Source organism: Salmo trutta, chromosome 1 (assembly GCF_901001165.1).
Source record: "Salmo trutta chromosome 1, fSalTru1.1, whole genome shotgun sequence".
In the NCBI taxonomy this organism is placed as follows: Eukaryota; Metazoa; Chordata; class Actinopteri; order Salmoniformes; family Salmonidae; genus Salmo; species Salmo trutta.
Genome location: NC_042957.1, coordinates 68,733,584 through 68,753,292, shown reverse-complemented (window position 1 = coordinate 68,753,292; position 19,709 = coordinate 68,733,584). Strand labels below are relative to the sequence as shown.

At 38.8% G+C, this 19,709-nt stretch overlaps 1 protein-coding gene across 1 annotated transcript in view; it reads left to right on the top strand.

Annotated features, from left to right (window-relative positions):
* Nucleotides 1-17,912, top strand: part of LOC115206369 (nuclear GTPase SLIP-GC-like) — a 35,931-nt gene extending 18,019 nt beyond the window's left edge. Inside the window, exons 13-23 of the mRNA XM_029773227.1 lie at nt 75-254; nt 2,794-2,951; nt 3,041-3,146; nt 10,143-10,251; nt 10,718-10,851; nt 12,253-12,331; nt 12,598-12,682; nt 16,141-16,183; nt 17,262-17,334; nt 17,459-17,707; nt 17,819-17,912. Of these exons, the coding sequence (XP_029629087.1) occupies nt 75-254; nt 2,794-2,951; nt 3,041-3,146; nt 10,143-10,251; nt 10,718-10,851; nt 12,253-12,331; nt 12,598-12,682; nt 16,141-16,183; nt 17,262-17,334; nt 17,459-17,707; nt 17,819-17,841 (1,239 nt within the window). The 3' untranslated portion in view covers nt 17,842-17,912. The remainder of the gene's footprint in view (nt 1-74; nt 255-2,793; nt 2,952-3,040; nt 3,147-10,142; nt 10,252-10,717; nt 10,852-12,252; nt 12,332-12,597; nt 12,683-16,140; nt 16,184-17,261; nt 17,335-17,458; nt 17,708-17,818) is intronic.
* Nucleotides 17,913-19,709: the final 1,797 nt, after the last annotated feature.

The following is a 19,709-nucleotide window of genomic DNA, read 5'->3' as shown; positions in this document are numbered from 1 at the left end:
CTTTTTTTTAAATTCATTTACCCTTGATCCATCTCAATATATTTACGGATTGGTTGTTCTGTGTTGTGTTTAAGATGGAGACCGAAAAAGAAAAATTGCACAAGCTTCTAGAACAGAGGCTGGAAGATGAGCTCCAGAACATTGACCAGTTCATGTCAGACATTCACATGCAGTTTGACAAGTGTCTTTCAGCCGGAGTGCTAGAGTCAGAGAAGACATGTGTGACAAGAGCCAATGAGGAAGTGATTGCACCAGTAAGTCAATGATACCTTAGGCTGGAACATAAGGTTCTAGCAGGGTTCAGTGGAATTTTACTTATTCAATCTTGATCTGAGCCAGTGGCGATTTTAGCATGTAAATCTTGGTGGGGCAAACAAACAAAAAAAGTGGGATGCATGCAAGCAAAGCCACTACACATAAAATATAGCTGATATGGCAGACTTGCTTAAAGAAATGTGGTTTCTACTGACAATTGAGATGCGCAAACTATTGCATAAGGGGGCGACAAGCGGATAAGAGGCAATCCATAATTTTGATTTAAGACATTAATGAGAAAGCGACGACGGACGTAGTCAATATAACTATTTGTTCAGCACTTTTGAAATGTACAGTGACAGAATTCAGAACATGGGCCGTTCTTACAGTGTACACCCTGTATACGTCAGAACCATAGGATAAATAAATGGGGCATATAAACAGACAATGAAAGCTCTTACAATTTTCGATGATTACATTTCTCTAAAACAGGTTATAGGCTATTTGCGAACCACCAAGTTAGAACAGTAGGTGAAAATAAGAGGTGAAAATAGACCAAATTATTAAGCTGAGGCACATTGAACGCCGTTTGGGTCTTTGCATGTCAAAAAAGATACACGTCATATAACACTATATCTGTTAAATAAGCTTTTAATTTGACACGTCAAATAACACAATTACATTATAGAATGTTGTGTGTGCTGAATTTGCACATGCAAGCCAAGCACCACAACTACATACTGTCAGTAGCACTGTCAAAGCTATACAAAAACAAGTAGCCAAACAAGCATACACCTGGACACAAACGATATGTTTGCAATACCGCGTTGGTGAAAGCAGACCAAATTATTAGGGTGAGGCACATGGGCTACTAACAGTTTACCACACAACATACACTTAGTATTACTTTCTTAGCTACAGTATACATTTATCCCTGGCATATTACATCATTTATGCAGCAGCATACAAGACATGTTTGGACTCACCTTGTGAAGGTGGCGAGGTGGCCCTTTGTTGGCAAATTTTGTCATCAAAGTCTGGCATTCTCTGGATTTATGGTGGAACTCTGAAAAAAACACACAGCCACTCCATTGAATAGCAGGCTAACGTTAGTGATTTCTTTGCAACGCTTGTAGTTATCCACTGATTCCTTCCAAACGACTCATTGTTGAATTTGCGATTTCCAACTTGTTGTGTAATCTTTATGTACAATGGCCGATGAGCACCGATACATTTTACCTATAATTTCTCTTCATTATTTCTCTTCATATGGCAAGGATTAAAAAGGATTTGCCAGTAGATTATTGACTTGATGACAACTGATGATGACTGCTAGCTAAGACTTTGAGAGTAAGATGTTGATCAGATCAGTCCAATCAAAGCTATTGTAGATAGAATTACATCATATCATGTTATATCTGTGGCCAATGACTTTGAGCCTTCTTGGATGGGCACTTCTAATGTAACTCCATGGCAGAAGCCAAAGGGCTAACATTTTTGAGCTCTAACCTTAGAATTGGGGATGACGTACTGTCCCATGAGTGACAGAAAATTGAGCCAATCATGACAGAAAACTGAGCCAATCAGGCACAATGCTCTGTATTTTCTGCTGGCTAGCCCCACCACCACCGAAAGCAATGAGCTAGGCTAAAACACCTGCATTTTGGAGCTGCCTTACTCAAGAAAGCAAAAAAGAGGCCATGTTTGTATGCGGCTTTATTTACTCAATTCATTTTCTTTCTTCAAAATAACAAACAAAACAGGCAAGCCTCCAAAAACATTTTTTACCTAAAAGTGTGGTGCTCAATGATGGAGTCTCCACTGATCTGAGCACTGTTTATTCAATCTTGTTCTGAGCCCAGTTGATTCAATCTTGTTCTGAGTGTAATTTATTAAACCTTGCTCTTTCTCAAGGTCAATGGTGTGCTAGACTGTTAGTCTGCTAAATAGTTAAATAGTTAACCAATAGCTAGCCGGACTATCTGCATTTACCCTTTTTGCACTAACTCTTTTGACTCACAACATACGCTGCTGTTACTGTTTATTATCTATCCTGCTGCCTAGTCACTTCATCCCAACCTATATGTACATATCTACCTCAATTACCTTGTACCCCTGCACATTGACTTGGTCCTGGTACCCTGTGTATATAGCAAAGTTATCATTAATCGTTGTGTATTTATTCCTTGTGTTATTATGTTTCTATTCTTTCTTTTTTCTCTCTCTCTGTATTGAAAACATTTCACTGTTAGTCTACACCTGTTGTTTACGAAGCATGTGCCAAATAAAATTTGATTCGAACAAATGTGATTGGTTGGATGAAAGCTCACATAAGGTCCCTGGTTCGTATCCCACCCCAACCCCTAACTCTAAACTTAATTGGAATTACTTGGAATGCATTTCTTACCAAACCTTAGCCAATCACATTTGTTTTTTTCCATGGAGGAAAGAGCTGCTCTTAGAACAAGATGAAATAAGGAAAACTCCAATCTGTTCTCCAATCTGACAAAAGGATGATAATGTTTTATGTTTTTTCAGAAAGGAAAAGGAGGAGGGGGGTACCACCAGACCCTGAGAGCTGTATGCAACGGCCAGGGGTTCTGCAGGTCAACAAATGGAGTAAAAACAAACATGAACGCTTCTCTGAGCAGCTCTCTGTGCGATGCCATTAAAAATATATTTTCAAAAACATTCAAGTAAGTTATGTTCTACGTGCCTTACAGACACATTTTTGGGGGGCAAAGATCCACCACTTGAATAAAATGGTTATCATCGTGTCTTCTAGGAAATCTCAGAAATCTCTCTCTGCAAAGATTGATAACTTCAGCATCCTCTTAGAGCGCCATGATGAAGAAACCATGTTTCCTCGGCTGGCATTCCTCAAAACTGAGGTTTGTGGAAATACAACTGTGTTATGTACATTTGGTTGGCTGTAAACTGTGAAATTGTATCATAGATGGTACCAGGGGCGTTGCCAGAATTTTGGGGCCATTGAAAAAAAATAAAAAAATATCGGGCCCGTAACATAGAAATCAGAATGTTTCAGATTAAAATAACGTACTGAACAATATGTGATATTAAATGTACTAACTATAAGCTTCTGCTGCTCTATACTACAATTGTGCAGATTCTAGTTTCCACCTTCATCCTTTGCCTACAGTTGGTCGGAAGTTTACATACACCTTAGCCAAGTACATTTAAACTCAGTTTTTCACAATTCCTGACATTTAATCCTAGTAAAACTTCCCTGTTTTAGGTCAGTTAGGATCCCCACTTTATTTTAAGAATGTGAAATGTCAGAATAATAGTAGAGAGAATGATTTATTTCAGCTTTAATTTCTTTCATCACATTCCCAGTGGGTCAGAAGTTTACATACACTCAATTACTATTTGGTAGCATTGCCTTTAAATTGTTTAACTTGGGTCAAACATTTCGGGTAGCCTTTCACAAGCTTCCCACAATAAGTTGGGTGAATTTTGGCCCATTCCTCCTGACTGAGCTGGTGTAACTGAGTCAGGTTTGTAGGCCTCCTTGCTCGCACACTCTTTTTCAGTTCTCCCCCAGATTTTCTTTAGGATTGAGGTCGGGGCTTTGTGATGGCCACTCCAATACCTTGACTTTGTTGTCCTTAAGCCATTTTGCCACAACATTGGAAGTGTGCTTGGGATCATTGTCGATTTGGAAGACCCATTTGCGACCAAGCTTTAACTTCCTGACTGATGTCTTGAGATGTTGCTTCAATATATCCACATAATTATCATTCCTCATGGTGCAATCTATTTTGTGAAGTGCACCAGACCCTCCTGCACTTTTTGCCCAAAGTACGTTACTCTCTAGGAGACAGAACGCTTCTCCTTCCTGAGCGGTATGATGGCTGCGTTGTCCCATGGTGTTTATACTTGGGTACAATTGTTTGTTCAAATGAACGTGGTACCTTCAGGCGTTTGGAAATTGCTCCCAAGGAAGAACCAGACTTGTGGAGGTCTACAATTTTTTCTGAGGTCTTGGCTGATTTATTTTGATTTTCCCATGATGTAGGTAGGCCTTGAAATACATCCACAGGTACACCTCCAATTGACTCAAATGATGTCAATTAGCCTATCAGAAGCTTCTAAAGCCATGACATCATTTTTTGGAATTTTCCAAGCTGTTTAAAGGCACAGTCAACTTAGTGTATGTAAACTTCTGACCCACTGGAATTGTGATACAGTGAATTATAAGTTAAATAATCTGTCTGTAAACAATTTTTGGGAAAATTACTTGTGTCATGCACAAAGTAGATGTCCTAACCGACTTGCCAAAACTATAGTTTGTTAACAAGAAATTTGTGGAGTGGTTAAAAAAGGGGTTTTAATGACTCCAACCTATGTGTATGTAAACTTCCGACTTCAATTGTATATTAACAGTATTGCAAACATTTTTGGCTCCTAATGTTAACAAAAGCTGTCAGTGTCATGAGATTGTTATGATGCTTTATTATAAATAACAACACAATTGGTGACTTATTTTTTAATATATGGTATTGTAGTCAGTTTCAATTAAGAAATGACCAATGATCCATGTTTCAGAATAAATATTTTATGACCACTTCTTATAAACAAGGCTAACCCTCTTCTGCCCTATGCATCATTTCTAAATATATGCCTAAATAATAATAAATAAAAAATATTCCTGAACTATGTGGACTGCTGGCATAAATGTGGTACCTACAGAGAACAAGCATCAGTGAAACTGCAACTGTAGTGTCAATACATTATGTGGGCATTCCTGAGTAAATTCAACAGGACAAAAACCGTAGCAGAAAATACTCTGAAACAGTATTTTGCCCATCCCCGGGAAGGCTTCGGTAGAACAGGCTAAGACATTTGTCCTTGTGTTTGTTCCCTGTAAACAAAACTAAGAGTTTACACGGCACCAAGAGCCCAGCATCGAGCCTTCTTGTGAGCAAATTGATTTATAATGTCTTCAAAGTAAAATTTTCTAGCTAACTTGTTTTCAATTGAAAGGATGGCAAGGCTGTTGAACCTGTCTTGGCACATTGTAGATCTCATACAGTTCTTTATAAGTTTCAGCTTACTGAAGGCACGTTCACCTCCAGAAACTGTTACAGGCATTGTACAGAATATTTGCAGTGCAATGCACGTCTCTCCAAAAATGCTCTGTAGCTGCATCTTGTGGATGGCATTTAGGAGCTCTACATGAGAAAGACCATCTGAAAAAGTGGCACCATATATCGTCTTTAGATGTCGCACTTCATTTTCAAATCCATCTGTGAGATCTTTGGAGTACTTGTTTCTCAATTTGTGGCAAGATACACAAATTTGGTTTTCAATCACTTTCCTAAATGTAAGTATTGGTGAAAACTCCTCGCATATAGCTGCAATCGTGTGGAAACGCATGTCCAAATGAATGATTATACTATCCAGAGCCACATAAAACACTGTGTTGCGAAATCCAGTGTCTGTTCATTTGCTGTCATCTTCAGTCTCATCAGGGAAACGTTTTCTTTTTTTTCTGGCAGCTCCTCTGTTCACTGTGAAACTGAGTAGTTACACCCATTTCATTTGCCACCATGGAGGCTTCTGCCAGAAGAGCGTCCCATTGATTACACAGAGCCTGTATTTCTTCCTGTGGTGCCTTAATGTGAGCTGCTTCTGTGTCCAGAGAAATATTTCCTGACTGAAGAATTAGGTTTCAATTCTCAATACACAAAAAAATTACCCAGAAAGTGAGCAGGAAGATTGCCTTGAAAGACATGAAGTAGCTTTTCAGACCTTTTGCCTCAGATTTGACTTTGTTTGTCAGGCTGCAGGTAGCAAGATGCATGTCTAGGGCCTTGATGATAGACGGTAAATGAGTTGCCACTGGTCGGACCACAGCAATACGCGCACTCCATCGCGTGTCTGAAAGGCGGTTAACTTTTATGGGCTAGGTGGGACGCTTGCGATATTCAAATACCTCAAAAATGCAAAAACTTCAATTTTTCAAACATATGACTGTTTTACACCATTTTAAAGACAAGACTCTCGTTAATCTAACCACACTGTCCGATTTCAAAAAGGTTTTACAACGAAAGCAAAACATTAGATTATGTCAGCAGAGTACCCAGCCAGAAATAATCAGACACCCATTTTTCAAGCTAGCATATAATGTCACATAAACCCAAACCACAGCTAAATGCAGCACTAACCTTTGATGATCTTCATCAGATGACAACCCTAGGACATTGTGTTATACAATACATGCATTTTGTTCAATCAAGTTCATATTTATATAAAAAAACAGCTTTTTACATTAGCATGTGACTAGCATGTGACTAGCATTCCCACCGAACACTGCCGGTGAATTTACTAAATTACTCACGATAAAAGTTCACAAAAAACATAACAATTATTTTAAGAATTATAGATACAGAACTCCTCTATGCACTCGATATGTCCGATTTTAAAATAGCTTTTCGGTGAAAGCACATTTTGCAATATTCTCAGTAGATAGCCTGGCATCACAGGGCTAGCTATTTAGACACCCAGCAAGTTTAGCACTCACCAAAGTCAGATTTACTATAAGAAAAATTGTATTACCTTTGCTGTCTTCATCAGAATGCACTCCCAGGACTTCTACTTCAATAACAAATGTTGGTTTGGTCCCAAATAATCCATTGTTATATCCAAATAGCGGTGTTTTGTTCGTGCGTTCAAGACACTATCCGAAAGGGTAAATAAGGGTGACGAGCATGGCGCATTTCGTGACAAAAAAAAATCTAAATATTCCATTACCGTACTTCGAAGCATGTCAACCGCTGTTTAAAATCAATTTTTATGCCATTTTTCTCGTAAAAAAGCGATAATATTCTGACCGGGAATCTGCGTTTAGGTAAAAAGAGGAAAGAAAATAAAGCACGGGGTCGACTCGTTTACACGCCTAAGCCCATTGTCCTCTGATCGGCCACTTGCCAAACGCGATAATGTGTTTCAGCCAGAGGCTGCCTCGATATCATTCAGCTTTTTCCCGGGCTCTGAGAGCCTATGGGAGCCGTAGGAAGTGTCACGTTACAGCAAAGATCCTCAGTCTTCAATAAAAAGAGCCAAGATGAACAACAACTTGTCAGACAGGCCAGTTCCTGTACAGAATCTTCTCAGGTTTTTGCCTGCCATATGAGTTCTGTTATACTCACAGGCACCATTCAAACAGTTTTAGAAACTTTAGGGTGTTTTCTATCCAAAGCCAATAATTATATGCATATTCTAGTTACTGGGCAGGAGTAGTAACCAGATTAAATCGGGTACGTTTTTTATCCGGCTGTGTCAATACTGCCCCCTAGCCCTAACAGGTTGACAGCAGCCAGTCTTTTCCTTGAGAATGGCCCATCGCTCTGGGCCGGCACTGAACAGATTGTAAAGACAATTTACTCAGCCAAAACAAAGTTGATACTTTTGGGTACGGCTGAGCTGCATGTACACCCACAAGATTAAGAGTATGGGAGGTACAAGGTGAGTATGTGGCCAGTGGATTCTTTTGCAGTATGTGTGCTTGAACTCTCTTCACTTTCCCTGACATATTTGTACCATTATCATAGCCTTGACCACGGCAATCTGCTATGTCAATACCATGCCCTTCCAATGCACTCAAAATCATATCAGAAATGTCACTGCCTGTCTTTCTAGCAAAGTTTTTAAATTCAAGAAAACGTTCAAAAAAATTCCATTCACCTGTTCCCTGAACTTTATCTTTGTGAACATATCTCACCAATAATACATTTTGCTCAGTATGAGAAATGTCTGGTGTTGCATCACATATAACCAAGTAGTAGATTGCATCTTCTCTTTCATCAAGTATTGTTTTCAAACCCATTTGACCACATATTCCTATGAAGTTGTTTTGGCTCTCAGGGCTGAGGTAATGAGTCAGTTGTGCTCCTTTCTTTTTGTCCCTGACTTTCTGAAAGTGCTCACGTAATAGCGAGTCATAATTTGACAACAGTTCAAGTAAGCCTAGGTAATGTCCATTATGCACATCATCAAGATTGAGTGATTTCCCCGAGAATAGCAGATTCCTAGATGCTCAGTACAGTGTCACATCCACAATCCTTTCTAGAAGTGCTCGGTTTTTATACATTTCTGACTTGATTTGTTTCTGCAGCTGACTGTCTATACCTGTAGCTGTTGTTACGGTACGCTGCAGATTTGTCCATTTCCAGTAAAAGTTCTTGTGAGACACACCATCCTCATGCTCTTGTAGTTTGTCATACATTCTCTGCCATTTCACTAATGATATCTTATAGCCATCCTTACTATTCAGAGAACTGTGTGATGTTTACTTTGCTCATGAGAAAAAAGAATACATGGAATGCAATATAATGCCTTTACACTCTTACTATAAATAAGCCAGTCTCTGCACCTTTTCTCTTCCGTTTGCTGACTTACGGTACTGTAAATAGTTGGGGAATGGCTTGCCTTCTGAGTCTGGGGGCATGATTTTATACAGTTCTGTCCTCCTCACCACACCTGTTGACTAGTCCGCGAACAATAGCTTCCCTTTCATGGTCTTGTACTTTCTTTGGCCACAGTGCTGGATCATCTAAAACCTCATCTTCCTCACTTTGAATCTGTCCATACTCTTCCTTTCCCTTATTACCTGCTTGTTCAATCTCTTCTGTCACTCCTTCACTGGCACTGCTGCTACTCTAACTCCTCTTCCTCCTCCCTGCATCAGAGTCTGTCTGACAGATTTCTGCTGAGATTCAGCCTACCTGGGGCTCTCTAGGCACTAGGAAGTGAGTAAACTTTTAGGTTTAATGTTCGCTCCTACAAAGGTTACCATACTAAAAATCTACTACTGATATATATATATATTTTAATAGTATACATATCAAATAGAATACATATTTTAGTGTGTCTAAGTTATCATGTGCCTAACTTTACAGTAAAAAAATGGTCTAGTTATGCTGCTGCTGCTACAAAACAACTGCCTCACCTCCAAGGTCCGCTATTTCAACTTCATGTAGTAGACACATGTTGGGATCTGTGTCTACAGCAGTAGTAGTAGTAGCAGCATCTACAGTATGGATAGGTAGGCTACATGTTAGGTTTTAATTTTAGTCTAGCTAGCTAACAAATATCATGCAAATATTGGGGAATAAAGTTATAATAATACCTAAATAATAGCTAATTAGCTAGCCATAGCTGGTAGTGGTAGCGCATCATCATCATGTTAATAATTACTGCTCTGACTGAGCCGAGTGAGTCCGCGGTAGGCAGCTACCTGTAGCTAGCAAGCTATCTAGCTAGCTATATTGGCTGGCTCAGCTGCTCAGTTTGGCATGCGGTCTGCATTGACTTACCACTCAAATCCTTCTCTTCATTTTTTTTTCTGTGAAAAATGGTAGTGAGTAACTTTTTTCCTGAATTTTTATGTATCTGTCTCTGTTTCCTTTCTTTCCTTTTCTGGAAACCCAATTTCGTTTTTGAGGGGGGCATAAGCATTTAGGCTACATGCCAGAGCAACTGTCAGATCAGCTGTATTTTTTTCTCCTCCTGGAGAATGGACCAAACCATGTGCATTATGGGGGCTTACAAATGGCATGGTTGGGTAGAAGAGATGCCTGATCTGATTATGGTTATACTGTACATTTTAATTTTCAGCACAGATTTTTTTTGTCTAACATTTTGAAAATGATAAGCAAATAATTCTCTAAACATTTAGGGGCCCCTACCAGGCCATGAATCATTCATGTTTTCCCCCCCTTAACGATGCCCTTGGATGCACTGTGCTATGCTCTGCTTGCCACCAGTGTAATTATTTATGACCTTCCAATAATGGCGGTCAAGTAAAGTGTAATGTTAAGAAGACTAATATTCATAATAGTATTTTTTCTGGTGTCAAAAAGGAACACAAAATGAAGGCAGATCTTAAACATGAGATTGTCCAGAGGAAGAAGGAAATGTACTCTTCGCTCATCAAGTCAATCATGACCTCCATGCTCCCCTCCTATACAGGTCAGTCTAACTGTCAGTATCATTCTGTCACTATATTTATGCATGTCAATAGCAATCGTAAAACAATAGTTCCACAAATTTAGATTTTTTTTCCCTTAACCCTGAAAACAATCTGTGCACAAGGAGTGACTGCAATCCACACTTTAGTTCTGTTCAACTAGCCACTGCCAGCAAATTATGATTTGGGCATGATATTTTAAACATGCTAAATGGTTGAGATTGGTTTTAAGTCTGAAAAATGCTTAAATAATTTGTTGGCCATTGATAGTTTAACAAAACCAAAAGTGTGGATTGCAGTTACAAGGTCCATAGACTGCTGTCAAAGTAAGGGGAAAAAATCATTAAATACTGTATGTCAATTGGCTGAATTATGCCTTTAACAATCATTGGATAGCAGTGACCCAGTGACCTCATAACCATAACTTTATATAACTTACGTTCTAAACTTTTTTTATCTAATTTTTAGAGGCTTCAAATGTACATGGGAAAGGATCCCTAAAGCGAATGCAGGACATACTCGAGAAGCACATTGTGTCATCAAAGAGCACCATGTTCCACGATGCGAAGGGGAATATGCTGACGCTCCTAACCAAGCTCAGGGTAGGGTACTTTTTATGTCACTGTTCCAATTCAATTATTGAAGTATTAATATGGGCACCATAGGTCTTATGCTCGACACACTCAGTTTTCCAAAACAAAACACCAGATAATTCCCAAAAAGAGTAGAACCAGCTCACCTGCATTTAAAAATTGATTTGACTTTTGAAAACAGGTAATGTAACAGAGTTCAATTCACGTAAGAGTTTCATAGCGAATCATGTTACAGAACAGAAGGCGGGGGACACAAGGTGCTCGCGAATGGGTTTAGAATTGTGAAATATTGACAAGTGGCAGTTGGTATGCAAGTGCGCATCGTCTCAATTCTAATTTTGTCCAAAACAGTAGCAGACTGGAGTGGTCACTATCAAACACATCAGCGAGTGGCCAATCCATAAAGGACTTAGGAGATACGTGTTCTTTCAACATAACATTGGCGATGTCTTGTCTTATGTTAACAAGTCCGAGATGCTGCATAATGGGCAGGTCTCTCTCACGGTTTGCTGCTATGATTGGATAGAGTGAATCAGTGCAGCTGTTTCTTCGTACAGATAATTATCCCTAGGCGTTACAATCCTGTGTTAGAGTATCAGGTTGGCATTATTTTAATCCAAATCCACCCTAATGTAAATTGTGATGACCTCAGTTACACAAATCTCACAAAACTCTGTATTGGAATGTACTGACTTTATATCCAACGTACACTTTTGAATCAATTTTGGCACTGTAATAAATGTTTCACATAGGCCATTTTCTATAGTTTTTGCATCCAGTTTCCCTTTAAAACTGAGGGACAAATGTAAGTTTGCACACTTGAAGTGAATCATCTAAGTAACTTCATTAAGTTACACAATCAATTTTTAGATACTTTAGGATGATTCGGACAGGAAGACTGAAAACGCTAATATTGGTACCATTGACTAACATTGTGCCACGAATGCAAAAAACGTTAGCATTGAAACAGTGGCCAGTGGTAATTAACACAAATGCATGGATTGCTGTCATACCTTGTCCATTAACTGCATACAAGGTAAGGAGACCAATATGCCATTTTGTAATTTGGGTGAACCATCCCTTAAAATCTTCCTCGATGTCGGACAAACATGATGTGGAACATGCCAAAATAGGGATTGTCTTAGAGAAAACACATTTATTTGAATGAAAACACACTACTATTGGAATATGTTACATGGTTTAGCAAGCGTGTAGGTGTATGTGATCCAACTGTTAAATTATATGTTTAATGAAAATGTACACACAATGTCATAAGGATATCAAATATATTTGTGGAAGGACCCCAGTACTGTCAACATTATAAAATACAAAAGCTCCTTGAAACTCTGATCTTCTTTAAAAAAAAAACAGAAGAAAATGTTTATTACGTCTCCTTTTTACTTCCATTAGGAATACATTGTGCAGGAAATAAGGTCTAAACTAAAGGAAGCTATGAAGCAGTCACTCCACAATGAGCTACCTCTCCCAGGTAAATCAAATACACTATGTTTCCATCTTGGATTGAATACTGTCTGTATGGTTCAAGTACATATATACTGTAATATTCCAGGTTATGCATGTACAATTTCCAGCTGAAAATGTCAATTACAATGCCAAATGTCAATGACATACCAGTAGCAGTAAAGGAAGGCAAATCTTGTTAGTGAGTGGTTAAAGTAAGTGTTAGGGTAAGGTTAGAATAACTAAAACAACTCAACCCCCCCCCAAAAAAATAATGTATTTTCTTTGTTACAGATATATCTGAGCACTATGAGATAGTGAAGAGCGCCCATGAAAAAATGATGGGTAAACCTATCACAGATGTTGAAGATGAGAAATGGTAAAGACTCACTGCTCCACATACAACCATACATTTGAAAGTTTGAAACAAAGTAGGTTCAATCCGTAGCACTGATGAGCCGCGCTTTAAAAACCCCAAAGATCTAAGGGTCCGGTAACGTCCCACCTGAGCAACGTCCAGTGAAAGTGCAGGGCACCAAATTCAAACTACAGAATTGTAAATATTTAACAATCTTGAAAATACACATGCAATATGTCAAAATAAAGCTTAACTTCTTGTTAACTTGTTGGGGATAGGGGGCAGTATTTTCACGGCCGAATAAAAAACGTAACCGATTTAATCTGATTATTACTCCTGCTCAGAAACTAGAATATGCATATAATTATTAGCTTTGGATAGAAAACACTCCAAAGTTTCTAAAACTGTTTGAATGGTGTCTGTGAGTATAACAGAACTCATTTGGCAGGCCAAAACCTGAGAAGATTCTGTACAGGAAGTACCCTATCTGACCATTTCTTGGCCTTGTTGATCATCTCTATCCAAAACAGGGGATCTCTGATTGGTGGCTTTGCAGGCCCTGGCTGAAAAATATTAGCGCGTTTGGATAGTGGTCGGTCAGAGTACTATGAGACTGAGGCGCGTGCACGAGTCGACTCCATGTTTACTTTCTCTCTCTTTGTACTAAAACACGATTTCCCGGTCGGAATATTATCGCTTTTTTACGAGAAAAATAAAAATTGATTTTAGACAGCGTTTGACATGCTTCGAAGTACGGTAATGGAATATTTTGACATTTTTGTGGGGGGTGCACAAACATTTTTGTGGGGGGTGCTCTCTCGGCTCATGGCCGAGAGAGCAAATTCTTTTTTGTTTATCTCCAGTAAAGACAATAACTATTCTCCATCTGAAATTGTATTGTTTATTTGCATATTAGGGTACCTAAGGATTGATTACAAACGTTGATTGACTTGTTTGGATAAGTTTATTGGTAACGTTTTGGATTCATTTTGTATGCATTTTGACCGATGGAAACCGAGTGGATTATTGACTGAAGCATGCCAGCTAAACTGAGTTTTTATGGATATAAAAAAAAAATATCGAACAAAGGGACCATCTGTAATGTAACTGAGACCTTTTGGAGTGCCAACAGAAGAAGCTCTTCAAAGGTAAGGCATGAATTATATCGTTATTTCTGACTTTTGTGACGCCACCTGCCTGGTTGAAAATGATTGTTATGCATTTGTGTGCTGGGTGCTGTCCTCAGATAATCGTATGGTTTGCTTTCACTGTAAAGCCTTTTGAAATATGACACCGCGGCTGGATTAAAGGGGTGTTTGGTTTATGTAGTCTGGGGTTTAAGTATATGTTCTAGTGTTGGTTTTCTATGGTTTTGTATTCTGTCTATTTCTGTGTGGTTTGTGTGGCTCCCGATCAGGAACAGCTGTACGTCGTTGTCCCTGTTTGGGAGTCATATATTAGATGCATGTTTTCACCTGGGGATTTTGTGGGTAGTTATCTTTTGTACTGCTAGTTATTTAGCCTGCGAAACTGTCTTCTGTCGTTCTTTGTTTTGTTGTTTTTGAGGTTCTCTTTATTTAATAAATTATAAAGATGAGCATCCACATTCCTGCTGCGTTTTGGTCATCTCTACCCAACGACACCCGTGACAGCATACAACCAGCATGGCTACCACAGCATTCTGCAGCAACACACCATCCCATCTGGTTTAGACTTAGTGGGACTATCATTTGTTTTTCAACAGGATAATGAACAGAATAGCAAATACTTAAATTGTTTAAGCATATGTTGCAGAACAGTGATTACAATATGTTTTCAAAATCTATAAAAAATCTGATCTGAAGGGGGTTAACCATCACTGATGGAGTTCACAGCATGTACCCAAAACAGATATTTTTTCCTCTAAAAATAAAAGTTCAATACAAACAATTGTAAAATAGGGAAAATCATTCATTTGAAATTCACCATTCTATCAGATCTTTCAGCACTGTGACGGAGTTAACGTTAGACAAAAATCTGACAGAGTTGATGTTTCACGGATTTGGCAAAAATTTCTTTTTTCTTCCCCATTCATGTAGTAAACATAGCAACAATTTACATGTTGTTTTTCCTTTGTTGCTTTATGACTGTAAAAGTAAAATGAAGTAAATGTAAAATTTTAAAACCAAAATTCATATTCTATTTTAATGTATCAGGAATATGGAGTTGATAGTTTATGGTTTTGACTGTGGTGATTCCAATATTGTTTGTTTAAATCTATCAAAAGTAGAGAACTTTACAGACCATGAATGGTCTTGTTGTACTACATGTAATGAGGACATGAATAAGGGGTCCTTATGGTATAGCTTACCCTGCTCATTCCAGATTAATTTAGGATTTTAGACAAATCTGACGGACACATAATTTAGGAATCAAAGTTTTGAGATAAATATTATTTAATGTCACAGAGTGCTATTGCACAAAATGACAAAATCATTTTCAGCTAATATCCATTATTGACCTTTTTTTAAACCCTTTTTTGGAGAGTTTGAAATTGGATACTTTGCTCTGGTAAAGGGATTTTGCAGGCATTGAGATGATACAGAAATTAATCATATTTAAAGTATTAAAAAAATTCCCAAAACCAAAATGTTCTTTATAAAATCACCCAAAATGAGAGATTATGATTTTTTTTTTTTATTATTGTAATTTGTAACCCCCAATTTTGTTCTTGTCTCATCATTGCAACTCCCCAAATGCTCAGGAGGCGAAGGTCGAGTCATGCGTCCTCTGAAACATGACCCGCGAAACCGTGCTTCTTAACACCCGCTTGCTTTACCCGGAAGCCAGCCACACCAATGTGTCGGAGGAAACACTGTTCAACTGACGACCGACGTCATCCTGCAGGCGCCCGGCCCACCTCAAGAGTGAGATGAGCCAAGTAAAGCCCCCCAGCCACACCCGGACTACGCTGGGCCAATTGTGCGCCGCCCTATTGGACTCCCGATCATGGACGGTTGTGATACAGCCCGGGATTGAACCCGAGTCTGTAGTGATGCCACTCGGGAGGCCCCACCAAAACGTATTGTCCCTGAATTAATTCCCTGCTATTCTACAAAGTTTGCCATGAGGATGAGAGAAAATGTTGCAGTTTTAAAGCTAGTTTTCTGAAATTGTCTTTACTTTTAAATCGCGCTATAAACACGGATCTTCCGAAATACAGACTGAATTTTGCCATAAGCTGTCAAAGGTCCAAGTAAACTATAATGTTGTTGTTTTTGATTTTCAGTGATGATGGAAAGTGACTAGACAGTGGCATTTATACCATTCTGATTCTTTTTTTGTTTGTCTGTAGTGTCCTCTATAAAGAGTCTGAATGATTTGCCTTCACAATTAGCTTACAGACACATATCAACAAATGCTTTTGTTTGTGCTGGTCTTTTATTTTGTATGTATTCTGAGTGAAATTACTTATAGAACTTCTTTTTTTATCATTGTAGTATCCCAGAACACAACTCGGGGAAGGAAACGACATCTGAGCAGGTAACTTCCAAAATAAAGTTAACACCAACATAAAGTGTCTTAATAGGGCGTTGGGCGACCACGAGCCAGAACATCTTGGCATAGATTCTACAAGTGTCTGGAACTCTATTGGTGGAACTCGACACCATTTTCACACAAGTGATTCCATTTTGTTGATGGTGGTAGAAAACGGTGACTCAGGCGCCGCTCCAGAATCTCCCATAAGTGTTCAATTGGGTTGAGATCTGGTGACTGAAACGGCCATGGCATTAGGTTTACATCAAGTTTATGCTCATCAAACCATTAAGTGACCACTCGTGCCCTATGGATGGGAGCATTGTCATCCTAGCTGTCACGCCTGCTCCCACTCTCCCTCTCTGGCGTTCGAGGGTGCCAGACAGCCTTCATTACGCACACCTGTCACCATCGTAACGCGCACCTGCGCTTCATCACCGGTCACCATCACGCGCAGCAGCGCATCATTGGACTAACCTAGACTCCTTTAATTTGTTGATTGACTTCCCTATATCTGTCTGCTTCCCGGTGTGTTCCCTTTATCAGAATTGTTGTTGTTTCCACTGTCCAGACGCCCTCCGTATTCTGTTCCTGTTCTGTTTCATGTCCGTTATTCATTAAATGTTCACTCCCTGTACCTGCTTCTCGTCCCCGGCGTCTGTCCTTACACATAGCTATGGTAGCCAAAAATTATGATCAAAATAATGGCCCAGCATTTTATACATGACCCTAAGCATGATGGGATGTTCATTGCTTAATTAACTCAGGAACCACGCCTGTGTGGAAGCTCCTGCTTTTAATATACTTTGTGTTTCCATTATTTTGACAGTTACCTGTACATTAGTTGAAGAAAAGTTTCAAATCAAATGACACTGTGAGATTAAAATGATATTGATGGTCATTTTTGAACTTTTCACAATTCTTTGGCATTTTCTCCAGAGTGTATATAAAATGATGTTAGTGATATATCTTGTTTCTGTTTCACCTCTTAAATGGTTGTAGAATCCACTAACAGGACTACACAGGTCCTGTTAGTGGAACTCCCACCAGTTTTACCTTTAGGCTGTGTGATTCCCACCAACAGGTTCCACTAAGAAACAACAGGAATGATGAGAAGAAAAAGAAAAGAAAGAATAGTGTGAAGGATGTTCTTACAGGTAAAAGCCATCCTTGCTATAGGCTGTGTTTGTTCTAATGAAATATTTTCTGCAACCATTACTATACGAGTTTTTGCTTTCTTCTGTACACTGTACTAAGTGTCTCTTTCACCTGAAATCCCAGATGCTGCGTTTGTGGATAAGCACATGAGTGCACTAATCAAGAGAGTCACAATGGTAATGGCTATAGCAGATGACCTACTGGGAAAGAAAATGATCCAAGATGAAATGTATTCGAATATCGATGCAGCCAAGACCAATGAGAAAAAAATGAGGAAGCTGTTTCAGGCTGTACGCACAGGAGGGCTACTGATTAAATCAGCCTTCTACACAGCTCTCCAAACTAATGAACCTAGTCTTGTCAAGGACTTGGGTAAGAACAATAGATACTATTTTCACCCTGTGATTACCTTAAAACATTGTGTGTATTCTTGTGCATTTTGATATGATGTACAGTACATATATTTTCCCATTCCTCTCCCAGTGGCAACAGAACCTTTCCCCTGATGACAGAACTGGCTTGGGCCTCAAGTGCTGGACAAAGGGCAGCAAGCAGTCTCACCGGCTGTGGGACAGCAGCGGAGTTACTATCTTCCTAATGCTCCTATGGGTGTTGGGGGATATAACCAACTAGCTCTTTTGTTGTTGTGGCTTTATGCTAACTGAAATCTGTGCACTTGCAATCTGTTATAGCCTTGTACTTTGTTTTCATCAGAATGTTTTGTGTGTTTTTGTTTTTTATCAAACCCATCTTTAGTGTTCTTACTGTATGTTTGAGGGAAACACAAAAAATGGACAACACAAAAAATGGTTTAATCTGATGTTAGTTAAAAAATGTAAATGCACAATACTTGAGGACAACAGAGGGACAAACAGGTTGAGTGGTATGTATGCTTATTAATTGATTTATGCATTATTTTAAATATTTGGTATGTAATACAATCATGGTATGTGGAAACGTTTGTCACAATTTATTTGACCAGAGGACAATACCAGTGGAAATAGTGCCTTGAAGTAAAGTGAAACCCAAGATAAAATGTTGATCATGTATGTAACATTTCATTTTAGATGTGAGCTCGATTATACCAATGAATTCTGTTTATCTCTGTTGTAGCTTAACTTCTGATTGTATTATGGTACCTGGTTTATATCATCATTCATTCTGTTTGTTCAAAGTAATCTCTATATCATCATTATATCTTCAACTAATTTTACATTTTATGTTTCTGAGTTGATTGTCATATTGCCTAATTCTTTCCTCAATTAAATCTTTTACAAGTACCATAGAAAGAATATATTCAAGACTGATTTCTCTCACATGAATACTACTCTTAGGTTGTAATTATCACAGTAAGAACTCAACGGACACCATGAAAGCTTAAACCAAGTTTATTCATCCCAGAGGGTCGAACAGCTGAACCGACCAAGACACATTCCAATAGTGGTGGTGTATGTACCCCAATTTGGGGTGGAATCTCCTCCTTTTCTCCAAACACTACATCTCTGTTGCTAGGCAGGAAAATAAGTGGCGCGGGCAATAAACTGTTCCTTCTCCCTTAACGTGACCTGACCTCAGCCCCCTTCCTCCACCCATATCAGTGCCTGCCAAGATGTGATTGTCTTTCCTTCACTCAGTACATTCAATTGAAAGCTTATTTGCCTCTACCATATACATTCCTCCTACAGATAACCATTAACTTCTGGTGTAGACCTTCTCTAGACCATAGCACTCAATTTGATACCTGATAGTTAACCCCATTTCAAGTTTTAGGTGTTAGAACTCAGAATCCATCAGTCCCCCGTTTTGAACATTTAACTCCATACATTACATAAACTTGGAAAATGCTTATTAATGGACAAACAATGATAATAAAACATGCACAAATAAAAAAAATAAACATGACTAACATTCACAGTGAGGTTTACAAACTCAGAGACTTATGGCCTCTGTTCTACGATCACACCATACACAATCTTATTTCCATTTCTCATAGATGATAATAACATGTCCACTGGAGCTGTTGACTTCTTCCATTTCAACTTTCTCCTTCTGGTTCCTAAGAGAGTGGTAGCACAAGACTTGAAAAGCAGCGAGAAACACAGAACATAACAGCATTAACTTCCCTAGGGTAGGGGGCAGTATTTTCACGGCCGGATGAAAAACCTACCCAAATTAAACGGCCTCCTACTCAGACTCAGAAGATAGGATATGCATATTATTAGTAGATTTTGATAGAAAATACTCTGAAGTTTCTAAAACTGTTTGAATGATGTCTGTGGGTATAACAGTCTAAGGCATTACATTTACATTTTACATTTGTCATTTAGCAGGCGCTCTTATCCATTTTATTTTTCCTCCGTAAGGCATTGCATCT